The 27761-nt window shown below is 45.1% G+C and overlaps 1 protein-coding gene across 5 annotated transcripts in view; it reads right to left on the reverse strand.

Moving 5' to 3' along the window:
* plxna4 (plexin A4) overlaps positions 1-27761 on the reverse strand; it is a 113534-nt gene that overhangs the window by 29302 nt on the left and 56471 nt on the right. For all 5 annotated transcript variants that reach the window (XM_088366583.1, XM_088366582.1, XM_088366580.1 and 2 more), the window contains 2 exons: positions 7894-8022; positions 2928-3028 (listed from right to left, as the gene is read on the reverse strand). In XM_088366583.1, coding sequence (XP_088222709.1) covers positions 2928-3028; positions 7894-8022 — 230 coding nt within the window. The remainder of the gene's footprint in view (positions 1-2927; positions 3029-7893; positions 8023-27761) is intronic.

The raw sequence follows: 27761 nt of genomic DNA on the forward strand, positions 1-27761 counted from the left end.
AGAGATTCAGATCGCAATTACTAAGCGCACATTATCACAGCATTAGCATCACTCGAGAGCGACGGCAGATGCGCCTCCACGTCTATGCGAAATAAGACGACAATGCAACTCAGGCAAAGGCGCCGTCCAATCTGTCTGCTTGTCACGCTTGACGGAGGACTTGACGGGATAGTTAGCTGCTGGCGTGACTGACAGCTGACAGACTGGAAGTAGAATGGGCGTTCACCAAGCATATGGGCAGAAGAGTTGGAGTGTGGACGGATGTCAAAGGGGTAGAAAATTACAGATTGGGCATTTTGAAGCATGAAAAGTACTGTACGGGTAGTCCTCAATTTGCGAGAAGCTTTTTGTAAGTTGAATAGTTTGTAATTTCGAGACATACTGAATTTGGTTTAAATAAATAAATAAATAAATAAATACAATTATTTTTACATTATTTTATTTTAGTTAAATAAATAAATAAATAAATAAATAAATAAATAAATAAATAAATAAATACATAAATAAATAAATGAATAAAATATACAGCTTATACTGTTTATATATATATATATATATATACTGTCTTAAAATAAATTAAATAAAAAAATAATTACATTTTTATTCAATACTGTAGTGGTAATGCCAGGAGGTCCACAAAATAACAAAACAATTCAATAACCAAAAGTCAATTATTTGGCCTCGCACCTGGGAAGTCCAAGCATACTTCAAGGCAGGGGGGGCAGTGCCCCTGCAGCACCCTCTCTCGCTCCGCCAATGCTTTACACGTATCTACAAACGTTTGTAAGTCAAACGTTTGTATGTTGAGGACTACCTGTATAAAAATGATTTCTTACATTCAAATAGTATTTGTTGAAGTTTTATGTCAACCTAAACATAAAAAAAAGAACGAGAATCGGACTTAATGCTAACAGATAACGGCCAAAGCTGAGCTAACCAATAGAATTTACGTGGCATTGTTGCTACACTTTAACCAACAGAGATGAACTTAACCGCTGCAGCAACATATAGACAAACAATACAACAAAACCCACAGGCATATATTCTTTATCCTCTGAACAAAATGGCGATTGACTAACACTGTTGTCCTTTAGAGCCACTTTGCATCAATAAAAAGGTGCCAAACGGGCGAGGTTTTCGTTTCAATTGCATGGTGGAGGGGGCGTGTGCATCCAAAGTCAAAGCAAGGAGGGAGTGTTGAGGGCCGTTCTACATAAACACCAAGTGCTTGTCAAGGACAATGACTTCACGGATGCACACACAGCAGCACCCATTCCTGTTGATTTCCTCCCTATCGATTGCTTTTCTCCTCTTCCCCTTCGGCCCCTTGCAGCTCCGCTCGCCGATCTATAGAGTAAATAAAGCCTATGCTGAAGAAAAGGCTGTTTACGCTCAAGATCGGCGAGGTGATTTCAAGGTTGATTGGGAAACAGCAGCACGACTATCTGGGATGACATTTTAAAGTAGCTTGGCCGCTACCCTTCCTGCTGTTCTTAGGTGGGTGGTTGGGTGGTTGGGGGGGGGTCTTGGGGGGGTTGCCAATTTATGATTAAAAGCGGCTCAAGTTTGCACCTGTATCTATTCGCATGTATTCATGCTGCAATGTCTTGCACAGTCACATATTTTCCGTGTGTGTGTGTGTGTGTGTGTGTGTGTGTGTGTGTGTGTGTGTGTGTGTGTGTGTGTGTGTGTGTGTGTGTGTGTGTGTGTGTGTGTGTGTGTGTGTGTGTGTGTGTGTGTGTGTGTGTGTGTGTGTGTGAAGTGGCGGCTGAGGAGATGAGCAGATTCTATCAGGCTAAGTGTGACAGGCCAATCTGTGGACACCCATTTGCTGTATGGCCAGGAGCATGTCCAGGGCGTTAATGGGCTTCTTGCACACACACGTGTGCACACACACACATGCACTCCAAAAAAAAAAATAATTTCACACTGCAATTTTTTGGGGGAAATATTAAGAAATTTACAAGAATAAAATGTTACAAAATATTAGAAAAATATATATTTCTTTACTGTTTTAAATCATTCCAAGTATCTGATAAAAATCTATATTTATAGAAAAGAAGTCAAATCTTGTTCTGTTTTACTTTTAATCTCTATTCCCATCTCACTCCCTCCTTGGCGTGCATCCATCCGTCTATTTGTCTACTCTTTGCACCCCGCCTCACTCCTCATCTTTCTTTGCACTTGCAGTTTTCGGTCAATATGCTCCTCTCGCCACCGCACCGCACATCTCTGCCCTCGCTGTGTCCTCGCAGTGCCAGCAGGGATGGAGGTGCTAAATGTGGGCCACTAACACACACACTCACACACAGCCATGCGCGCATGCTATACCCAAGGGCTAGCACTGACACAAGAAAGCCATTTTCAATTTACAGCGGAGTGGGAAATCAAGCGCCACCCCCAAACGCCTCCCCCCCCCCCAACTCCGACAGACAGACGGGAGTTTGACAGCTGGCGGCAAAGAGTGCGAATGTGCTCGACAGATGGAAAGACGACAGCGGCAACGGACGGACCGGCAAGTTGAATTGGGGATAGGCTGGAAAGTGAACAAATTGGGACGTTTACATGCTGTCACAAGGCTCTCGTTGCTTGATGCTAGGTGTGCAAACACATCCAAGGTGCAAATAATTAAAACATCTGCGTGCTCAGTTTTTGTCACTTAGTTGATTTTGATCACTTTATGTTGTTTAACTCATAGCGAAAGTACAGTAGTCCCTTGAGAACTTTTTCCATGACAGCGTTATCATCTCAAATCATTGTTTTCCATTCAAATGAATGGAAATGTAATTAATTCGTTCCAGCCTCCCCGAACACCCAAATTAGTCTTTCAACAGAAACCTAATTTACTGTTCTTTCTTATTCTTCTTTTGTGTTTTTTTAAAAACGGATTTGAGTATTTAAGGAATCAATGTTGCAGTAATACTTACGTGTTGTGTAGGACACACCAGCCACAGTGAGGGTCACCCGATCCAAGACATTCGCTACAAGTGGAATATTGACCGCAAGCTTCCACTGGCATCCTGGAAAGCTGCAAAAAGCACCGAAAAGCACAGTTAAATTCCCCAAAATCATAAAATAAGCGCTATTAGGATATAATCAAAGGTAAACCATGAATTAGGAAGGACATATTTACTTTTTCCCTTCCTAAATTGTAGTCATGATTTGAAAATTGCATTCTATTACATCGCAAATTTGATTCATTGCTCAACCCTAGATACAAGTCTTGCCGGTGAGATAGATCTTGTCTATAAATAATGCCCGACTGCCTTTGTCCTCCGTTAACTGAGCGCTAAGGGCTAGGGGCAGCTCTGTCGCCTGTTCCTGTTGCCATGGCGACAGCATCCTCCATTAACAGGTGTCGCCGGCACTTTTTGATTAATGAGCCGTCACCGGGAGGGTGACCGCTGTCGCTCAGTCGCTACAAAAGCAAGGCCAGGTCGGCAAAGGGTTGCGAGAAAAGCCTTGCGCTTTGCCGGTTCTCAGGGACCTGGGACGGGTCTGTTCGGAATCCTGTTTTGATGGATTTTTACAAGACTCTAACCCTGACCCTTGCCCTTAGCTACTTATCAGAGATGTCGAATCCAGATCCAGAAAGTAAAAACCCTGCCACAGTTTTTAGTCACAAGTGCTTCTAATCAACCGAGGTGGAAGGTCAACAAGCTTCTGGAAACTATCTAGTTCACCTGCCGATTGATTAGAAGCACTATGGTAAGGTTCTACTGTCTGGACCTGGATGCGAAACCTGTTACTTATTATTGATTTTCAACTTTACTATCACACAGACTTGTCGTACTCAAGGTCGTTGTGACATACAGGGCTAAGCGTACCACTTTGAACAGCACACTACTTCCTCTGCCATTGAAATTCCAACATGTCTGTTTAACGTAGACATGGCAGATGTCTGACTGTAGAAACAAAAAAAGTACACTCCACTACCTGGCTCTTTTCCACAAACACACTCACGCTTGCTTACAGCTGAGCGGATTCTGGATTCGCAAGAGGGGAGTGTCTCTCCTTGTCAAAGTCAAGAGGAGTGCTGCATGTTATTACATGAAAAACAATGGGGGTGCATCTCAGCGTGTTGAGCGTGAAGCAACTGGTGTGTTTTGCCCCCTCCTGCTGCGCAGAGGCCTATTTGCATTAGACAGATAAAGCTTGAGATGGAATCGTGACACTGACGCTCAATGCACAAGAGGGGTCCGACGCTAAAAAAAAAAAGACCATTGTGTCGCTCGTGCATGTTGTCGGTCTTATCACGAGCGGCTATGAAACCCAAATCTCCCAGCACGCGTCATCTCATCCTGAGCTTTGTTATGCCGAGATCAGCCAGTCTGAACCGCCGCAAACAATGGCCGCCGTATCTTTATAATTTAACACTTGGTCGCTGGCAGATGTGCCCACTTGAGGGCACACATTCAGATGCCCCGGCAAAGTCAACCCTCGGTTCCGGAGCTTGGTTTTTCATATTCATTCAGCGACGATGTTCCTATCACAAAACGTTTGTTTTTTTCCAGAGGGCGTCTTTGTGCCACCGAGGTGGCGCTATCAGATCATAGCGGGCATAAACACTTTCCTGCCATTACAGCCACGACTCCGTCTGCCTCTTTTCCGCACAATAGGCAGAGATGGAACATAATCAGGCTTTTAAAAGAAGTCTTGAAGCCTTAATGTGTGAAGACGTGACATAATGGCGGTGTAATGCTGAAAATTGAGGAACATTGAGACAATTCCACTTTCTGTCTCGCTCCTGACACGATACTACTGCCCCGCGCCTCAACCCGCACTGGGAGACGTGATCATCTATTAAATCTTCTTTATCTCTAACTTGTAATTAAACACATTGCACCTGCAGCAAAGCACCAAATGCTAAAAGTGATACTCAGCTTGAGCCGGGTGACGAGCGAGCAAATAATAAGATAATGAAGTTAAATGTACGCTGTGTAATGTAGCAACAGCCCCCCAGCTGTGCGTGTAATGTATATGTAGCGCAAGTCTCCAATTAGATATCTCACTGCTCATTATTGCCGGAGGATCCGCTACAATCACAGTGAAATGATTATTTATATCGGCGACGATGGATGAGAATAATAATGGACAACCCACCGCTATCACGACAGCACGTCATGGAGATCAGAATTAATCACCAGCTACGCTTCCATCAGCGCCGATATTAAACACAACTCTACTGCTCAAATCTTCTCAAACAACCACCAATTAGGCTTCGAATAAAATGCGGAAACCAATGTTGTGAAAAGCTTACTAGAACATCTGAACTTTATTTAGGATGATGAAAAGTGTGTGATGACTCCCACTTCGAATCAGTTTGAATGCGCTTGGTTAATACTGAACACATCTCCAGTTATAAGAGGGTGTGCACACTTTTGCAACTACACTTTTGACTTTCACTTTGGTGAATATTTTCTTTTCAATTAGTCGGCACGGGTTATAGGTAAGCAATTCAAAAGGTTTCAACTTGGTGTCATTTTATATATGACAAAAAAGCATTTGAACAGGGGTGTGTAGACTTTTCCTATCCACTGCATTCTGTTGTACTAAGCAGCAGGAAATGAGTGAATAATTCCACAGCACAGATCGCTCATCCCCACCATCCAACCCCCGTCACGCTTGGCATGCCACTCAATCCGCCAAGCGCTGGTTTCATATCATAAATCGGCTCACGGGAACGGACCCCGGCGACCGCACGTGTGTTATTGTTTTCGCTTGACATCTCGAAAAGGTCAAATGGGGAAGGCATCCATCCCGCCGTCGGGACCATTACGGCGTGACAAACGATTGGGATGGGATCAATCATTTTTGGTTATCTTTACGGTCAAAAGACGCTTGACTGGGAAGAGTTTTTATTTTGCTTTGTTTGTTGCTAACCAATGTTCATTGTTGGAAAGTATTCCGGCAAAATTTTAAAAATGGCTTTTACTCGACAGCGACATATCTGCATCTTAATCCGGTCATAAACAACAAAGATATTCGACGCTCTCCTCGCATAAAATATCTGGACAATGACCTTCATCTCAACCATTTCGACTGCGTCAAACATTCCGCAGGCATCGCCTCATAAAGCTCCCGTGTCTGCTCCTGCTTTCAAATTGTGTGTGAAAGCAGTTTCATCTCGTGTGAATCTGCAGACGGGAGATGAGTTGAGGGAAGCACACAATGAGAGGCCATTAAAGGGAGGACAAAAGGTAAAACTTCTCCGCTTTGAGTTAGCCGACTCCAACGTCGCCCGTCTTGCCGGGTTGACACGCGCCTGCGCCTGTGTTCCGGTTCCTTGTTACACCGAACTGGGGTGCCACATCGAAACACCTTCACAAGTCTAGCAAAAATTAAAGACTACTGACACTAAACAGCTTTGAGTCTGCCTCAAATTAGATGTCGGATTTTTCCCGGGAGAGGGAAGCGGTTCACTTTGAACGATCTCACCCCAGCACAGTACACAATCTCAATAATTCACACTTACAGATCTGCATTTGCTACAAGGAATATCAATAATTGAGCGCAACCAGAGTGGTAGCGAGAAAGCCCGACAGCTACCAAATATTTCTGGTGTGAGGTGTAGTCATATTTAACACACAGAATTAGAATTGGTAGAATTTTCATTTTAGTGAGAACAAAATAAGGAAACAGGAGATCGGCCATTTTGGATCGAAGCTCCAATTTTGGGGTTATCTAGGTCATTTCTAGATGTCCTTCAACATGTCCAAGACTGATTCCTACCTCATTTAAACCACGTCTATTGGTCAGCTGGGCAATGACCTTTGCATTCTGGACTTTCGCCACAAAATTGACTCAACAGGGGTCAAAGCAGATGAGTCAAACCCTTTGCCTCTCCACTGGCTACAAACCTGGCATCACTGAATCAGAAGAGGACGTTCCAAGGGTGTGCTAAGAACAGTGGGTGGGGGCGGAGCTCAATCGACCTGCTCTGTTCTCGGCCCCCTGTTGCGGACTGCTTCTTCGTTCTGTCTCGGTCCCGAGCCTGAACGCAGCATGGAGTCTTATTGATGGCTCCGACTGCTTTTAATTCTGTTTGCCGCATCAGTCCTGCGAGTTCTTGTTTGCGTGCAACGAAAGTTGATAATACTTTCAGTGAGTGTTGTTTGAGTATTCCCAGATGTGCCTCCTAAATCACTTGGGACCGACCACACTTTAACTAGGCTAATAGACTAATTACGCTGAAGCCACTCCCATTGCCAAACTGGACAGCCACAATCACTTAATGTTTATTGTTCCAATAAGCACTAATTGAAGTGGCTAAATTTGTAACCCGATATGGGACATAAGGGAATTGAACACAAAGTTGGAAATTAAGAAATGGTAATCATTTTTAATGCGATACAGTGTCTTCTTCTTGGAGCCCAATTATAGATGCTAAATTCGAGAGAGGAGTAAGGAATCTAATTCTGCTGGTTAACAGATTTGCAGAACTGATAATTGGATTCCATGACAAAATGGAATCCTAAATGGTCTCCGCCTCGGCACTCGCTCCCTGTTTCTGCATTGAGGTCCACATTTTCATCTTTAATCCAATTTGAATGTTATCTGTATAATCTCGGACATTTATATGCAAAACAATTCACACACAGTCCAAAGCTTAGGTATGGACTGATCAAAACCACTGAGAGTAACATGGACGCTGAGTCACATGTCCAAACTTTTAGCTATTTTCACCCTGATGGATGTATACACAGCCTCTCTGTGCTGGCGTCCATTAGGCAGAGTGCTGCTATTTTGCTCCACATTTCAGAATTCAACACTGTGAACAACACAAACACCTGCCTCGCTCCCTAATACTCAACTTTGATTCACTCCAGATCATTATATTTCATCCATATACCAACATGGACTATTTTTGTCGTGATAAACTGAGCATCTTACCTGGGTCTCGGACATGACGTAAAGGTAGTGATGATCCGAGGAGAAGGCCATGTCGCGGAGGACCGGTCCGCTTTCCACCGCCTGAACCGTCTCGTACTGCAGGGCTCGTGAAGAGCCGTCCACTCGGATCTGCAAGGAGAGCATATAATCCATCAAAATTGTACATTTTATCCGTTATGCCGCTAAAGTCGAGGTGTTACGGCGGACCCTACAACACCAGAGGATTGCCTGAGGGATAATCCTTGGATGGAGTTTCTCAGTGGATTTGGGGATTGACACCAACACTTGTTGACCTACTATGCTACACCCAAGGATAACAAATTTGAACACATGCTAGCACAGAAGACAAAAAAGAATACCTCAAAAGATTAGGTGCTGTTGATTTCCTGATCACAGTTTGCTTACTCAGCAGAAAAATAATGCTAGTTTTTCCGATGGTCACGATTCCGCATCCTCCGGAACCACATCGCAGTTTTTGGACACCCGGGATTATGGACAGGTGTGAAACAGAGCCTTGTTAAAGTTCTGATGACTGTAGCTCGTTTCTTCTCTGTGGGCTTTGCAGGGAAGCGGCGGGAACATAATTGGACGCGAAGCATATGGTTGCGGGGAGGTGAGTCCCTCCATGATTAATTATCATATACACCCATAACGACACTCTGTTTTAGTCAGCGTAGTGTTACTACATCTGATGTTTTTTGGGGGATTTTTAAACAGTTTAACTCATTCACTGCCATTGACGGCTATAGACGTCAAATAATCCTTTTTTTACTGGGCAATTTGTTAATTTATTGGATAATTACATAATGCGAGAAGAAATGGCTACTGGGGTATTCAAAAAGGAAGCACCCGCATATAAACTGAATGCTGCAACACAAGCAAGACACAGGAGAGAATGTTGAGTCCAGCAACAAGCCTCCTTGGGACTTGGTGGGTAGAAAGATGGATTCAAATGCCAGTGGACTAATAGGAAGCAGGTGTATGAATTTTATTGTAGTCATAAACATGATTTTATAGCAATGAGGCAAGTTGCAAACCGGGTTTACGTGTCTCCCCTTCAAGGCCATTGATCGTGAGCTGCCATCCATGTTTCATTGTCATAATTAATATATCCTACCATTAATGTTTCATCAGCCAACAATCATTAAAGCAGCCACGGTGGTGGTAGCCAACATTATCTGATTCCGTTTCGACGGCAATGAAGGGGATTAGCCGCTTTATGCTAAATGGATTACAATGCTAATCTCCGCTATCACATTAGCGTGACACAATAGGCTTCCGCTGCCGGGTTGACTTCATTTTGTCTCAGAGTGGTTGGGGAAGGTGAGAGATCCATTTGGCCCCTGATTGACACCTACTAATGAGTGTAAACATGTATGAAACGCTGAGTGAACACGCGCATGCAAACATGCTAATGATGTTAGCACAGAGGAGACCAGACTGGGTGGGAGACACTCTGACCATCCCGCCTTGTGGTAGAAGCAATAACTACAATGAATGACTTGCGCAAAAACAAGAAAAAAATTCTTTCCTGCCTTTCAGCGACTTTAAATACAGAATGTGTGACATACTGACAACAGAAAAAAAAAAAATGACACCACTTGTACGGATGGCCATTTTTTTAGCCTTCAATGAGAATAATAATACCGAGGACAGAGTGAGTGTTTCATCTTGCGCTCAGCGGGTTTACCAGCTAGCAGAAGGCGCTATGCAGTCAGAGAAGCGAAAGCCACGGGATTACCCTCTCGCTGCGTCTACATTTTGGCAGCGAATGCCACAAAAAAGCACACTGGAAACTTCCTCGGACTCTGCGCGGAATCAATTTGCCGCGGGCTCCTGGCGCAACGCTGAGCCGACAACCAAACAATAACCGTAGCGAGGGATGGCGTGCTTGCTCGTCAATGGAATATGGATTCTGTGAGGGGTTGTGGTCACACAGTTAAGCAGTGTGCTAAGCATGGCACAATGGCAGCTAACACCTCCATATTTGGAACACGGAATGAAGTGCTGAGCAAAGTATCACTGCTCTGACCTGGGGGCAAGCAACTGCGGCGAGGTACGTGGGCTGGACGGGAATGCCATCCAAGGTCATGGCTGGAAAAGGGCGGAATCTCACTCATCAACCAGAATAAAGTTGCACATATATTTCTGTGTAGCATGAACTCTGCAAAAATCCAGACGGATCAAACGCATAGTAGAAATGTGTCCCTTTGAGAACAATCCTTTGCCATGACAGGATCCACTTTTGGCAGCTTAACCAAACCACCTGATGATTGTTTCAAGCAACTTTGCCAAGCAAACACAATATGTCAGTCAGGCACACGACAGGGTGGAACACTGACTGTGAAGGAAACGAGAAGGAAAAACAACACATAGCCACCGCGTAACGACAACGTGTCTCTTCACACGTTCCCTTCATTCTGACAGCGATACAATAGTGGTGGTCTGATTGCCAGAATTTACCCGGCTCAATAAAAATACATAGGAGAAAAAAACCTGGATTCATTTCACGGCGTCAATCGTGGCTGGAACAAAATACTAGCAACGTGTAGCTTCAGGGAAGATGGACTCGTGGTTGCTTTGACATTAATCTTTGGGTATAGCGCCAAAATGTCACGCAATTAGCTAATAGCTAAACCTAAGAAGCTAAGAAGAAAATATGACCTTTACGGCTGTTATTTGTAAAAGGTAAAAAATCGTAGACCAAGGTTTCCATCACTTCTCATGTGGGATCTGACACCAAGCCAACGAAAGCTGCGGGGGAACCCCTGGCTTGTTGACTGACCGCCGTGGCATTCAAGGTGTGCTAGTAGTTAGCCCCCAGGTCCATCCGGCCTGCTAATCTAACCTCATCCCCATGCTGAGAGCTGAGGAGAAGGAACTAGAGTATTACCGAGAGGGCTGGTGGTGTTGGACGTGAAAGGGGACATATGTCTGGAGGCTTCCCAACTGATTCCTCTCTCGGCCTCGCCCTCGCATAGCTCCAAAGAGGTGAGTGGCAGGTCCGCCTGTTATCGCTGCCTCGGAGCATTTGGGAGTAGTCGGGAGGAGGTGGTGAGGGGGGGGCTTCACACCTCTCCGTCGTGTTCGTCTATCTCCTTGCAGCACAGGTGTCAGTTTGACTGGACCACCTGCAGGTACATGGTTCCTTTGGCAAGAAAAGAATACTCGTGCTTTTCATTATTTCCAGACCACGTTTCCTAAGTCGTTAAATGGACGTGGTCCGTTGTGCCAAATGCAAAGTTTGGCTTGTCATTTTGGGAGTTGGCAGAGACAATTCTGATAATTTTATGGTTCCAACAAGTTAGTGGAAGGGCCCGTTTCTGTTCCAGGACTGTGCTGCAGTCTATCAACGCATGCTGATGTGGAACAATTTGAAAACACCAAACACCTTTAGCATGAGAACGGAGCCAGATACGGTTCTCAATATCGAGAGCTAAAATTCAGAGAAACACTCTGAAATGTCACCAGACTATTTGCACAATTCCATCAGTCAAGTCTGTGTCTTTCTATGTTATTTCCTTATTATTCCACTCGATACCACCCTTTCATCCGCCTCATTACAGTCACAGCAGGATGTTAGAAGCGACAGGTAGCGGCCTTCATTTGATGCCGACAAATATCTGGCCGAGGTGGGAGAAAAAACTCACATTCATGTTTTTCTTTCAACCCAATTATTTCCTATTTCCTCTACCGTTTCATTTTTCTTCAGATTGTCAAGAGGTGCTGCTCGAGCCATTAAACAAGTCGGTGGGCTCACACTACCCGTAATATCACAGGGACCAAGTCAGGCTTTCAGGCAACGCGGCAGTCATGACTTGTGAACTTAGTCATTCCAAGGTGTGGGGCTAGCTTGAGCATCGCTAACCACCAAGTTTATGCACAGAAAATTGTTCCAATTTGGAATATCGCACTTGCGCTAGCGATCGCACTGCCACGCATGGATGAACTTTCCACACTGCCTCGGCCAAAATGTTTGAGTTCAGACCCAAAAAATGCAAATCAAAATACAGTTTTCTTCCCATTTAAGCAACAACAGACAGACCACCATTCTTCCACGTCGACTACATCCCACCACTACTTTGATGGAACATAACGAAAGGAGGATCAGATTTTCTTTTGAACTAGAGTTCATGACCCCGTGATGACCTAGAGATGCACATACAGGGAATAGAAGCAGGAATGTTAGATGAACCGGAGCTCCTCTGGTGATGGACTTTGATCAGAAAACACCCCAATACCCATCTTCATGTAACGATGTCCCTCCATCAGTTTATCTCCATCAGACCATCAATCAGCAGCTCACTCAGACAGGATGCTGAGTCTCTCTCAGCCTGATAATGACCTATTGACATCCCCGGCTTCAATTGGAAGGTGAGGGGCATGACTTTGAGACCACCCAATTGCCGACTATCTCTGCCTTTTGTGTCTACTCAATACTAATCCTCACCGTGTTGACCAGTACGACAGAGCGGTTCATCAAGTTCAAGGGTGTGATTACTTCATTGGAGATAAATGTTGAGGGAATACAAACCTTGAACAAATTTAGAAGAGAAAGTTTACCGAGAGAGAACCGCGTCTGTGAATAATAGATGGGGAGCTGACAGCCCAGACGTTGTCTGAGAGCAGCCTGGATCTTGTTACGACAGAGTCCCGGTAACCTTTGTACACCAATACAGCTATCCCTGACCGGTCTTAATTTTAGAAGAATGATTTTACTCGGAACATACATGAACGAGTATGTAACGACTCGTATGTGCTGAGCTCACAGTCAGCCACAAAGTCATTAAGTGCGAATTTGTTAGTAGCTTATACGTCCGCCGCCTCCCGTTCGCTCGCACACACTTTGTGATTTATGACTCGGCCTACAAAGTTTCTAATTAAAAAGAAAAGCCCCTTGTAGGCAATTCCTCAGAGATAAGCAGGTGTGGATTCCTGTGTTCTCCGTACGTATACCCCCCCCACTCCCTCGTCGCCTGCCCCGAGGCCACTTGATTCGTCTTTGTATTCCTTCCTCGGCTTCTCTATTTTCCAGCTTTTACTATGTTATTAAACAGACTGGCACGTTACTTGGACTGTTCGAATTGTTCCCCCCACTGAGGTGCAAAATTGCTTTGCTGGCACAGCGGCGGGCGGCGGGTACAAAGCGAAGCAGAGAGTGAGGAAATAGTGAAAAAAAACAAAACAAGAGGAGGGACCGCTGTAAACCCCCCTAAAGGCACGAGTTGATTCACAGAGCACAATAACAATAGAAAAACAAGAGTGAGGAATATAGTTGGGATGCATTCAAGGCGTTAAATACATTCCACAAATTGCCTTTACTAAAATTAGCACCTAGTTATCAAGGGCAAATATAAATTTCACCCCCGTGCTTTACACTGTAGCACCTAAGTTATGCATTGTGCATGGTTTCAAATAATCAAGTGTGTTGTTTCAGCGTGGTTGCTTATCTAATCACAAAGATAAGTCAACAAATAAGCTCCTTTTATTTGTTGGAGCAAGCATGCAAGCGTGCGATGACGATAAACCTGCTTTGGAAGGCTGTTGTCAGTATAATGCAATTTCCAAAATAATATTGTGAATATAAACATTCGAGGTTGTTCTGTAAGGTGTGATAGCCTCTTAGCTTCCACAGTAGAAGCTTTTAAAAATCTATTTTTTTAAAAATATTATCTAAATGAAATCTATTGGTGTCAAACTCAAGGCCCGGGGCCGGATCTGGCTCACCAAATCATCTTATGTGGCTCACAAAGGCAACTCGTACTATGTCAACTGAATGTTTCTTGTTAAGATACCAAAATTGTAAATTATCTTCCAGTGATATTGCAAAAAAAAAAAATTAAAATCCCACTTTAAAATTAAATTAGAAAATTGTTACTTTTTTATTCTGGATTCTGTTGTGTGTATGTGATAATATACATCAGATATTAATTGTAAATTGTAAATATTGTATTAATGGCCCCATGAGGGAAACCATAACTACAATGTGGCCCGCAACAAAAAATGTGTTTGACATCCCTTCCTTAGAAAAATGTAAAAGGAAAAAATTGTTTTATAAAGTGTATAAATAGATATAAAAAGTCTGCACACCCCTCTTCAAATGCCTGTTTTTTGCGGTATCAAAGTATGACCTTGAGATAAATCATGAAAAAACCTTTATCACCAATAATGTGACTAAAACCACAGGGATTGTTTACCTTCCCAGACTCCATTTTGAATCCTTGACAGCGACTTATATCAACAAGGTAAAGCGATGACGGGAGTCATGATGACGAGAACTGCGACGAGTGGAACCGCGACGCACCAAATAGCGGATAGCGGGGCCCGTAAGCTTCTGCTAACGCTCAAAGACAGATAAAAGTTCATTCTTTCTCTCTGAGAGACATACACAGACACGCAGAAGAGAGAAAGAAGTCTAAGAGGATATTCCGTGAATGGGGACTGTCAGCTGGTGTTGTGTTGAAATCCTCTTATACCTCCAAATTTCAATTAGGTAGGGATGCGCTTCGCTGGGGTGCGCCGCCGCGCTCATTGCCGCGCCACAAGTACAAGGTGAACGAGGAAGGATTTGTCACGCAGGAGACAGGCCCGCTCCCCCTACGTTACGATTTAAAGAAGAAAAAAAAAAGTGCGTTCCCTCAACCGACTGCATTTTGAGTGACAACGGCGTCGCACTCGACGCCACTCCAGTGTTCAGCCAGCGCTGTCGCAATTGGGTTTGTTCCACCGAGTGAAGTTTGAACTTCGCCGTGTGACAGCCGCAATTACGCCGCGTGTCAGCCCCCTCCAAACTTACCGTAATTACAACACCCCAACGCAGCCTGGCATTTTCCTCCTGAGTTTTCGCTTCGTTTGAACCGGGACCGCCTCCGTTGCCCGTATTATAGTCGACTAGGCAAACTTAAATCAAGCGCGAGGTGTCCAATTGACCATTGTTGCGTGAAGTTAACAGCCAGATAGGCTTATGCAAACCAAAAACATGCGACATGAAGGTTTGACAGGTTTGGGCCAAGGTTTTAAAAAGTCAGACCACAAGGGCAGCTTCTTTCCGAAAGCCATTCACAAGTAACATTCACTACCATTGACGGATAAAGACGTCAAATTTTAACTGGGCTACCAGTGACTGATTTAATGGTTACCTTTAGTTTGTATCCTTCCAGTGGAACCATCAACCATTTTTTTCCACAAAAATCCCTTCTCCTCTGACTAAGCAGCCCCTCTTTCCCAAAACTTCACGCCATCGTTCTCATCCTCTCACCTTACACCTCGCCTATCAACCCCCCCTTCAGTCCCAGCTTCCCAGCCGGCTTTCATCCTCCCCAGGTTAGATTACTGCAAAGCACTGCCTGTCTGCCAGCATTCCTGAAAGCTTTTCATCTCTGCTCCGATTCATCTGAGAGAGGAGGGTGAGGGGGGGGGGGGGTGAGCTAGCGAAAGAGAGATTCCAAAGCAATACGGGGGGCTGATGGGAACTATCCCATAGACGCCCACTCGTAGCTCTGAGGGACAAACCACACATATGATGCAAAAAGGGATGCCTACACACGGGAGTTAGCATATTGTCGGAAAACGCATGTTTAGTCAAGACATCACCAGTCAAACATTTTTCCCCACCAAGAAGATTAGAAAAACGGCTGTCTGCCATGTTTCCCACAGACGTGTTTGTCCAAACAGATAAATCCGGATCGACTCTGGCAGCATACAAACGAGGAAGATAGAAGTGAGATCACCGCGGTAAACTTTGTCGGAAAAGACGAACTTGAGGAGATTGAGAATACCAATCACATTCAGATCTCATTAGTACGTAATTATTTTGGTAAATTGGCTATTAGTCAGTAAGTCCCTCAGTGAGTTGAATCGAGTTGAGTCATGTGACTACTGATGACACAATCCTCTCAAAGTATTGAGGGCATGTAACCCCTAAAGTGATATTTATGAACCTGACAGTTTTTCCTGACCCGGATCACCCTCGGCCTTTCATCTTCCTGCTGTCGCCGCTTTATGGATGCACAGCCTCAGCCTTGGCATTGATGCCGCATTCTTCAGTGTGTGTTGAAAAGATAACACACTGCCACACAAACTAAAATCCCATTCATCGCCTCACGCCGCATCTCTTTCATCATTCCGATGCAGAAAGTGTTGCGCATAATGACAAAATCATCTCTTGTGTTATTATGACGTTCATGTTCGGAGCGACGACGACGCCGAGCTGATTTATCGAGTTTTCTTAAGCGGCCTCACTTGAGCGGGTTTACGACAACTCGCAGATGTTGGACGGCGAAACAAAGAGCGGACGATAAGACGACTAGGAAACCCGAGCTGGGAGAAGTAATTGTTTACAAAAGAGTCATCAACTGGGACGTGTAATTAGGACACAGGCTAGTTTGATTTCTTGGTGGATGCGGAAGATAGTATATTATGCTGCTCCACAGAAAATTAAATTACACGCATCGTATTCGGGATGCTTGAACGATGATAGGACCGATGTGTAGTGATTTCATAGGCATGAACAACTGCGATTGAGCATTAGTCGTATTATTAAGTCTAATATTGTCGAGGTGCGTACGGTCTCTTGATGAGGCAACCAATTAAGTTGTTAGACCACTGTGTTGCGCTGCAATTTATTCTCATTTCCTTTGCTCTGCTGGAAAACTCTCATTTCTACCTCCTGTGGGCTCAGGATTTTACCACGGTTCCTTGACTTCCCACCATAACAAAGCACATGTGTCCAGGGGGTCTACGGCCAGAGATGAGGACTCCAAGACTGGAACAGGTGAGAGGATTAGCTTCCCTATCCAGCTCTTTAGCATTTTGATGAGGTGGTTGAGGGGTCATAGGGGGTCTGTCTGGGTCTGGCGGTTCATGGCTACTTTTAATCATACATCATAGTGATTAAATGTGAGCGTCAAGTGAGAGAGATACTGTTTGTGTGAAAAATATGTGGGTGCATTAAATAGCACAAGTGTCTCGCAATTTGGGCCTTTCCTATGGGCATTCCTCCAAAGCTGCACCGGTATGGTGCCTGATAACAGAGCGGGCATACGTGGATTAAGTCTCTATTGAAGGAACTGTAATTACTTGCTGATATGAACATTATTATTAGCACTACCGGGCAAAAACTGCACCATTTTCTTTTTTTAAGGAGAAATCAGTCAAGAGAATGGGAAGGGTTAACTAAGGAGGGAAATGACCTCACCGCGATTTTACAAAGGACGACTAATATCGCGGTAGATTGTATTGTTTTGGAAAATCTATTCAGGAATTTCTTTGGTTCTACACAACATTTCAAGTGAATAACTCCCAACAGTATTCGTACTTGAGTACCATTTTTTTTGGTAACTCAGGATGAGGGGCATTGCAATCAATGTGACATGTAGTCCAAGTATCAATGACATTAGCTTGCAAAGCCAATTGGTCGGACAAAGCTACTGTCACTAAAGGAAAGGACAGAACACGCCAAAGGGTTCAGACTTGAGATCAAAGGTGCGTGGCAAACATTCAAAACGGAGACTGAAAGAGGTTTTTTTTTACAGAATTGACCAAAAAACGCTGCTAAACAAAACCGTAGCCACACCAGGGGGGCTGAGCGACTCTTCTCTATTGGACAAAAGCTCTTGTCAGTCATCCCTGGGGGTCAGGACGGTGGTCAAAACTCAAATGAGGGTGGGGACAATGATTCTCTGGCGTGTATACACTCTGAAAGAATGCATGGATAATCAACCTTAATGGGAGCGGCGTATATTAATGTTGAAGTGACGGTCTGTTTGAGTCAGAATGCCACTGATGGCTATTGAACTGGTTATAATGGAGGAGTCCATGAAGAGGAGTCATTGACACGCGCTGACGTCCACGTCACGGTGCTTTTTGGCCGGAATAAGAGCGGGAAAGCACTCGGGCCTTAGGCTACGAATGCCGGAGGTGCGGCGGAGGAGCTTGAGGCGCTGACCTCGGGGCGTCTTGGGGCGGCGAGCACAATTATGACTGTCACTGGAGCTTTACAATAACACCGGCTTTGTCTGCCCGCCTCGTTGGTTCTCACGCAGATGTCCGACGATAAAAACGTAGATTGATTTCCTACAAGTGGATTCTTATTTGACCGAGCGAGCCTGTTGATGCTAACAAAATAGATTATGCGAAGCGCTCGTCGAACACGGCCTCAAAAAGCTGCTCGCTCCACGTAAATATGACGCAGCCGTGTGACTAATTATTATTTACTCAAGTTTGTGTCCAGACAGCTTTGCATTCCTCACCAGCAATGAAAGCAGGACTTGTATATGTGTGTAATTAATTGGATATGTTTGTAATTAGAGGGGGAGCGACGCGTGCCTGGGCTGCTTTTGTTTTTGCTGTTGTACTCGGCTACTGCACATGAAAAATAAAAACTGATTATGCACAACACTAATTACAACTGTATTATCCAGGCCCCCTCACCTTGCAGGGTTAATTCTTATGTACATGCGTGTTGTAGATGCTGCACATACTATCTGGCATGATGTGAGAACGCTATAGCGACCATTGTGCTGCAAAAAATACATATAAAATACAATAAATTAAAAAATATATATATGTGTGAATATCAATAAATAAATAAATACCGTATTTGCCGGTGTACAGGTCGACTCGGTGTATAAGTCGACCCCCTAAAATTCGACGGAAATTTACGATTTTATGATATATCCTTTGTATAAGTCGAGCTCAATTGTTGCATTATATTAAACTTCAAAATTCAATATGCGAAATTTATTGACGAAATGTGTTCAAATTCCGGGAGGCCGTGCGCATGCGGCTGTTTATAAGCACCGCGGAGGAGATCGCGGCCGGCGAGCTCGCGCACGCCACCCGGCACCAACGGGAGGCCGGAAATAGCTCCAAGCCGAGCGGATCGGCACTTTATAAGCACCGCGGAGGAGATCGCGGCGCCTCATTGGACTTCCAGCGGCCGGCGAGCTCGCGCACCCGCCCGGCACATCCGGGAGGCCGTGCGCACGAGCCAAGTGGCCGAAAATAGCCCCCGCCGAGCGGATCGGCTGTTTATAAGCACCGCGGAGGTGGTCGCGGCGTCTCATTCGACTTCCAGCGGCCGGCGAGCTCGCGCACCCGCCCGGCACATCCGGGAGGCCGTGCGCACGAGCCAAGTGGCCGAAAATAGCCCCCGCCGAGCGGATCGGCTGTTTATAAGCACCGCGGAGGTGGTGGCGGCGCCTCATTCGACTTCCAGCGGCCGGCGAGCTCGCGCACCCGCCCGGCACATCCGGGAGGCCGTGCGCACGAGCCAAGTGGCCAAAAATAGCCCCCGCCGAGCAGATCGGCTGTTTATAAGCACCGCGGAGGTGGTGGCGGCGCCTCATTCGACTTCCAGCGGCCGGCGAGCTCGCGCACCCGCCCGGCACATCCGGGAGGCCGTGCGCACGAGCCAAGTGGCCGAAAATAGCCCCCGCCGAGCGGATCGGCTGTTTATAAGCACCGCGGAGGTGGTCGCGGCGTCTCATTCGACTTCCAGCGGCCGGCGAGCTCGCGCACCCGCCCGGCACATCCGGGAGGCCGTGCGCACGAGCCAAGTGGCCGAAAATAGCCCCCGCCGAGCGGATCGGCTGTTTATAAGCACCGCGGAGGTGGTGGCGGCGCCTCATTCGACTTCCAGCGGGCCGCGCACTCGCGCACGCCGCCCGGTTCAAATTTTCTAAGTGCAACGCACAATGAGATGCATGAGAAACGGCCTTGGTTACCATCACATTTGAAGCGATGAATACGAAGTTAAATTTTATGACTCGGTGTATAAGTCGAGGTCGATTTTTTTCGGTCGATTTTGGATCGAAAAAGGTCGACCAATACACCGGCAAATACGGTAAATACATATATATTTTATTTACACTATAGCGACCCTTGTGCTGCAAAATAAGAAAAAATAATAAATAAAAAAATATATACATAAATATCAATCAATAAATAAATACCGTATTTGCCGGTGTACAGGTCGACTCGGTGTATAAGTCGACCCCCTAAAATTCGACGGAAATTTACGATTTTATGATATATCCTTTGTATAAGTCGAGCTCAATTGTTGCATTATATTAAACTTCAAAATTCAATATGCGAAATTTATTGACGAAATGTGTTCAAATTCCGGGAGGCCGTGCGCATGCGGCTGTTTATAAGCACCGCGGAGGAGATCGCGGCCGGCGAGCTCGCGCACGCCACCCGGCACCAACGGGAGGCCGGAAATAGCTCCAAGCCGAGCGGATCGGCACTTTATAAGCACCGCGGAGGAGATCGCGGCGCCTCATTGGACTTCCAGCGGCCGGCGAGCTCGCGCACCCGCCCGGCACATCCGGGAGGCCGTGCGCACGAGCCAAGTGGCCGAAAATAGCCCCCGCCGAGCGGATCGGCTGTTTATAAGCACCGCGGAGGTGGTCGCGGCGTCTCATTCGACTTCCAGCGGCCGGCGAGCTCGCGCACCCGCCCGGCACATCCGGGAGGCCGTGCGCACGAGCCAAGTGGCCGAAAATAGCCCCCGCCGAGCGGATCGGCTGTTTATAAGCACCGCGGAGGTGGTGGCGGCGCCTCATTCGACTTCCAGCGGCCGGCGAGCTCGCGCACCCGCCCGGCACATCCGGGAGGCCGTGCGCACGAGCCAAGTGGCCGAAAATAGCCCCCGCCGAGCGGATCGGCTGTTTATAAGCACCGCGGAGGTGGTGGCGGCGCCTCATTCGACTTCCAGTGGCCGGCGAGCTCGCGCGCCCGCCCGGCACATCCGGGAGGCCGTGCGCACGAGCCAAGTGGCCGAAAATAGCCCCCGCCGAGCGGATCGGCTGTTTATAAGCACCGCGGAGGTGGTCGCGGCGTCTCATTCGACTTCCAGCGGCCGGCGAGCTCGCGCACCCGCCCGGCACATCTGGGAGGCCGTGCGCACGAGCCAAGTGGCCGAAAATAGCCCCCGCCGAGCGGATCGGCTGTTTATAAGCACCGCGGAGGTGGTGGCGGCGCCTCATTCGACTTCCAGCGGGCCGCGCACTCGCGCACGCCGCCCGGTTCAAATTTTCTAAGTGCAACGCACAATGAGATGCATGAGAAACGGCCTTGGTTACCATCACATTTGAAGCGATGAATACGAAGTTAAATTTTATGACTCGGTGTATAAGTCGAGGTCGATTTTTTTCGGTCGATTTTGGATCGAAAAAGGTCGACCAATACACCGGCAAATACGGTACGTAAATATATTTATACATTTTATTTACACTATAGTGACCATTGTGCTGCAAAAAAATAAATATCAAATATAATAAAATAAAATATATATATATAAATATCAACAAATAAATAAATATATTCACATATATATATAGATATATATATCTATATCTATATATATATAGATATATATATGCAACCAACATTATTTTGTACCAAATTCAACTAAATACTTGAGTGCGCACACAAAATAATGGCGTTTACAAACGAAGGACAAACACATCCTTTGGCGACAATGAGCGAGGGAGCAGCGAGTCAACCAGGCAGCCATTGAAAATTGTTCAATAAGCCACTTAGCTTGGTCTCCAGATTGGAACTGTGCAAATGAATGAGAGGCAGAGCGGTGAGCGGTGCTTTCACTTATCTTTGCTTCTTGCCTGGCAGGGAGGGTCGCTAATGAATCCGTTGTGTACGTGTGTGTGTGTGTGTTTGTATATTTGCCTGACTGAAATTTCAAATTCCCACAACCACATGCGTGCACTTCAAACTCTGACTAAAATTGCATCTGATTAACACCCACCACCACCACCACCACCACCACCACCACCCTTGTTGGTGTTAATAAGCTTTGCCTCCAGCTGCTTTTATTCCAACAAACATGAGACCAAACAGGTTTTTTTTTTGACAAGGCGTAGTTAAATAAGAAACTTTTCATGCACGTCACACATCATTTGGTGCAATGGAGGACATTTGGGCATCGTATCAGTTTTTCCATTTTTTTTCCATTTGGTATTTGACTCAAAATGCAAATGCCCGCTTCTTAACTGGAATGTAAAATTTATATTTATGTAAATAAATATCTTAGATTCTCAGGCAATCAGATTTTGAAGGCCTGCAAGCAAAGTAGACAAGCATGCAAACTTATTTTCCAAAAGGATGACACCCCGGTCCCAAAAGAAGAAGTGGGTCCCTTTGGACCCTTTCTCTCTTTCTCCGCAACTCCATAACCCAGAGTTGCCATGGCAACAAGGACTTGCTGCTGCGTCGGCATCGCAAAGACTACAGATGGAGAAGGTAGAGGGAATAAAAGGAGAGTGGGAAAGATGTGCACGTCTAGCGAAGGTACAAGGAGAGCAACATCAAGTATGTCCCCAAAATTCATTCGCACTTGAAAAATCAATATCCACTTGTCCTACTTCTTCCTCTTTCCCGGAAACTCCCTCATCGGCTTGCTTTTATGCCTTCCTCACTCGAGTCCTATTCTTTTTTTTTTTCCCCTCACTGTCCGTGCCTCCTTCACTCCCCATGCACAATGAATTAGTAATGACACGGTTGCAAGTCCACAGTGGTGGCGGAATGGTAATTATGAAAATGTCAATCCCTGGTTACGCTGTGAGAATGAGAGAGTGGTCATTAATGTCGTCGACATTTGCACTTTGTTGAGCTGACGGGGAGGACGAGAGCTAATTTGGTAACGTTCACGAGAAAGGACAATCGGTTTAATGGTGGAAGACTTTGGGTCATTTTGGTATGGAGGTTTGTTATTAAAGGCAGTTTGTGTTTCTGGTTGATATTAGCATGTAGCATTCATTACCGGCTAACGGGTAACCTGCTTGTCTGGACGGAACGTTTCTGGCCAGGTATACTTTGGATTCCTAGAGCAAGTTGAAGATTGTTTCCACGGAGAACGTGGAATAAGTTTTGTTCCAAATTCACACAGACCGAAGGAAGGAACAGTTAGCCTTCCGTTCTCCTTTAATGCTACATATATCCAACATGGGTGGAGGCAATAACGTTTCTATCTGCAGTATATCTACATTTATAGATTCCCAGGTAAACGCGGAGTTGTCACATTGATGTACCAATCTGACCCGAGCAGGTCCAGCTTGCTGAAACTCACATCAACCAGATAAAGATGCTCATAAAGGGATTTATATTGGCTGTCACAGAGTATATAGATTCGTATCTGGAACATACAGATGCACACGTAAACACGTACAGGTGCCTAGTCTCATTCATCTTCACAATTTATGCTTGCAATCCCTCCACACCTCTTTGCTCACTCACTCCTGTGATCTCGCCGGCTGATTCTGGTTGTGATCTTCGGGGGGTATTGGGTGACAAGAGGAAATCACACCGATAGCATCAGACTCAGGAAGCTTCCCTCACAAACAGCCCCATCGCCTGCCCAGCAATCCATTACTGCGACATACGCCCGCCACCGAAAAATCCTGGATGCAGACCATCCAAACAGAAAGACATTTTTTGACACTGTCAAATAGCAGATTTAATAACACCCATCTATCATTGTAGCTTTAGTCTGAGTCAATGGACAGATGGTTGAAATCTTGGATGCAAGCATGATTAAAACGAGCTTTAACGAAGAATTTGGCCAACGTAGAAGCTCCCGCGTTTTCTTCTTCATTACATTACATAACACGTGCGGTAATAAAGTGGCTAATTAAAACAAACGGAGTGGCTTTTTACGACAGCCCTCGCCTAAGTGTACATACAAGCTTGACACAAAGGTGGGAATGAAGAGGTACAGGACATATTAACAAAATCCATTAGTGTAAAAAAAAAAAAAAAAAAAGAATGGAAGACAAACAAATTCAAGTGTCAGAATGCTTACGGCCACACAAGTTTGCGTCGTGTGTGTTTCGAAAAGTTATCGCCGAGCGTTATCGGGAGTCAGTCAAGGTCGCCGTGCTCGGCTTTAATTAACGCGCAACCGCCAGAGGGAGGCTCCACTGATACACCGAAATCTGAAAACATCGTTGCAGGCTGGCTGCACACAAACACGCCGGCGATAAATCACACTAATCCGGGGCACTCTTTACACTTCATGTGTTACATAAATCAGCTGGAGCATACTTACACATTTTATGGAGAGGAACTCTATTTACAAGTATATATGCAGTAAATTTTTGTGTATGCGCTGCTTTCAGTATATTTTGGGTGTAGTTCCACTATTGGCCACTAGATGGTGGCACACTATTTGGTTTAACGCTGACCAATAAAAATTGACAGGCCAGTATTTCAGCTCAATGACTATCGTTTTGAATCCTGCTTTTTACACCTACAGTGATGATTGCAGGTTTACTTTCGAATTGAAACATGTTTTGTACGCAGTTGTCAGCAGGTCTTAGCATAATCTCCTCTTAACCTCCTTCATATTTGCCTCTGACCTACACTGCTGCTCCCTCGCCTTCTCCTTCTCCCTGTTGCGCAGGGCCAACAACTATGGAGACATATGTGCAAACACAACCAATTAGAAGTAAACTCTGGAGAAAACTTGCAGCTCAATCCTTTGGTTAAGAAAATAATGAAGCAGGGCAAAAGAATATAAACACGACAAAGCCGGGAAAAAAAAACCCGAAACAAAATGGAAATAAAGAGAATAACAAGAGCTACAAGGACTTGCAGACTAAAAAGAAGCCGTGATGTGACTGCAATGCAGTTTTTACCACGCGACTACACAGCACAAAATGAGACCAAAGGAATGCGGCGAGAACAAGTGAGGGAGAAAGAAAGGAGAGCTACGATGCCTCTAGTGCCCGTGACAGTCGGCCGGATGATTTATGGCCAACATTGTTTCGTGGTGTAATTGGCCGCTGGATCACTCGCTACTTCTTCGTCTACTTCGTCTTCTTGTTGGTGTGGGAATGGGAACATGAGAGAAGCAGAGGTGTCTGTGGATGGACTCAACCCAAATGTGGGTTTGCTGCAAGGAGAACGAAACTAAAAATATTGACCGAGCCTTTGCCGGGTCTCGTAAAAGATGTTTTATGTATGTCTTATATTCATGCAAATGGTTTGACGGCCTTGTCATTCAGAATATCAAATCACTGACATTTTGTAATATTCAATATCTGGAAATGTTCTTACAGGAGGTGTTAATTTTCACTAGAACTATAGTGTGAAGATAGCATTCATTTGTCTACTAGCTCAAAAATTAGCTTAACATGCTAATGCTACCGTGCTAATACGAAGATGATAATACTAGCTTCACTGGTAGAGCTGGCAATTTTTCCCATGGAGGGCCATCAGGGCTCAAGGATATCTCAGGGGCTTATTAAAACTTTTTTTTAAATAAAAAGAACGAAAATTCTTCAAAAAAAATGTTGATGAATGTCCAATATAAATACCCAACAGTGATGGGTGATGAATTCCCAAAAGAATATGAGAATACCCAAAGGTTAATAATCTGGCCTGGCAGCTGGTGGGGGTGTCCAAGCAGATTTTAAGGGGGGGCAGTGCCCCCACTGTCCCCCCTTTACCTCCGCCAGTGACTAACTTGATAATGAACTTATTACTTTTCTCCTGAAACTTGGTATCATTTAGCCATCACATGAGCATCATTATCAGGTGTCAAATCCTGAGTAGCAGCCAATTTCACAACGATAATTAATTTTACTGAAGTAGCAGTGAATATTTTCTCTATGCCTACCAGCTGCGTTGGTCCCGCCAGACATTTTGAAGACAACATGGAACAAAGGTGAATTGATAATACAGCACTGAGCAAACCTGAGTAACGCCATCAGAATTCAGAGATGTTGTCTCAATTTACTCCTATGTGACATCACCGCCGCCAGCTTGACATGAAGTCATTCCGGAATTCTTAATGTGGAATGACATCCAAACACATTATATATTCCCGTACTAAATGGTGTTCGTGGACAGAATGAGAGCTTCCTTTCTCACTAGTAAGCGACACGAGTTTTAGTGAAAGACTCACTTCAAACGGACATCGTGTGTCTTTTATCTTCCCATTCATGCGGCGCGAACACACACACACACACTGAAGAGATGGAAAGGGAAGATGACACCAAATTGGGCCATCATCAACTCATTCAAATGGCCGTTATCAGAAGTAATTTGGACTCAAGGGAGTGGGCCCAGGACTACCTGTTTTGAAGAGACACACGCCCTCTAGTGGTCATGTTTACAATGACCCTCCCCTGTGTGAAGCAGGTGTTCCATTCAAAGACATTGTTTCTGCTCAGTATGACTAAACCGGGGCCAGTGACTTCACGTCTCCACACACATTAAAGCCTCCGGGAAGGAGGCGGAGCATGTGTCGATGCATGAGAGCAAAACAAAGGAAGAAAAGAAGCAGACTTGCTGTAATAACTCTTTCCCTTACCCTGAGTGACACATGCACTTTTGACCTCAGGAGTTGAAAACGACAGTGGGAATGAAACGTGTTAAGACACATTTGACCAAACTGCAAACCAAAGCAGACACACAAAAAAAACCTCACAAACAGCCTGAGGGTTAAAATCCCCTCAATGATTTCCTCTCATTGCATCATTGCCGTTGTTTGGTGACATCACAGGAGGCGGAGGTAGTTTGTAAAAACTAATCAGCCATTCACCCTTGAAATTCAAAGTCGATAAAACCCAATTCGAGTGCTCCGGAACATTTTAGGAGATGATTAGCTCTAAAACAACTTTCTATATAGTGTACAGGAAGAATATATTAGACAGTAACAGATGTCGAGGTCAAAAAAGGCAGCCAATGAAAAGAAAACACACACAAAGACAGAAGAGCTCCCGTCCAAACTTCTGTCTCAGTAACAATAAAAGCGGCGACAAACTTTGTGCCGAGAAACAGGTGCGGATGAATATTCATGGCTGGGGCCGAGTCGCATCCACCCGCAATTGTGCGAGGGAGTGAGTGTTTTGTTGAGCATGTGTCTGGATATCTGTGTCCTTGCGTGGGTGGTCAAAAAAAAAAAAAAAAAAAAACACCAATGCTTAGTGAACAAGAAAAACAGAGTAACTGCAGGAGTGAATATTCATGAGTCATAAATAACAGCAGGGAAGAACAAGCGATGAGGTCAAGTCAATCAACGGGATGTCAAAATGGTGCCGAATTGCAAATTTGGGGACGGGGGAAAAAAAAAAATCAACACAAAATGATCAAGTCACAACACAAGGCCTGGGAAGTGGAGAAGGGAAACAAATGACAGTGTTTCACCCGCAGAGAGACAACAATACATTATTGATGTACTCCTGTTTCCCCCCCAATCAGCTGTGATTGGATTCTTCTTCCATCAAGTGGGCAGACGGAGACACATTACGCTGGAGAGGAAATCTGAGAAATGGAGTGCTGTCGTCGCTATGATTGGCATCTGAATTCCGAACGATCCAATAGTAGTACCAGCGACCTCCTGGCAGTTCAAACCACGCTCACTGACTTTGTGTCCTGCTTCACGTATGTTGCCTGACCTCAACACGTCACACGATGTCAACGGGCCTTGTATGAGAGCAGTTAAGAAGCCACGAGTCAGCAAAATGTCCGTCGTGCATGGCAATCACAATTGGAGCGGCCGCAGCATGACAAAATGTTATAAATTGGAAAAAAAAGGGGGATGGTGAAGAAAATAGGCTTGAATGGAAAAATGTATAGAAGGACTAAATAGAATAGCGTGTTTCATATTTTATAGTGGTTAAGTATTTTGCAGGTTTTATACACTTTAGTGTCATGTGCAAACTGTCTAGTACAAGGGTGCCAAACTCATTTTTGTTGAAGGCCACATCGGAGTTATGATTTCCCTCATGGGGCCATTAAAGACTTAAACAGAAATAAATGGGGGGATATTATCACAACACGCAAAAGAAAAGTTCAACAATTTTCTAATTTATTTTGAAATTAGGATTATCACAAAAAATATT

The sequence above is a fragment of the Syngnathus floridae genome, chromosome 22 (genome assembly GCF_059516105.1).
Source record: "Syngnathus floridae isolate MCC-2025c chromosome 22, RoL_Sflo_1.0, whole genome shotgun sequence".
Taxonomy (NCBI): Eukaryota; Metazoa; Chordata; class Actinopteri; order Syngnathiformes; family Syngnathidae; genus Syngnathus; species Syngnathus floridae.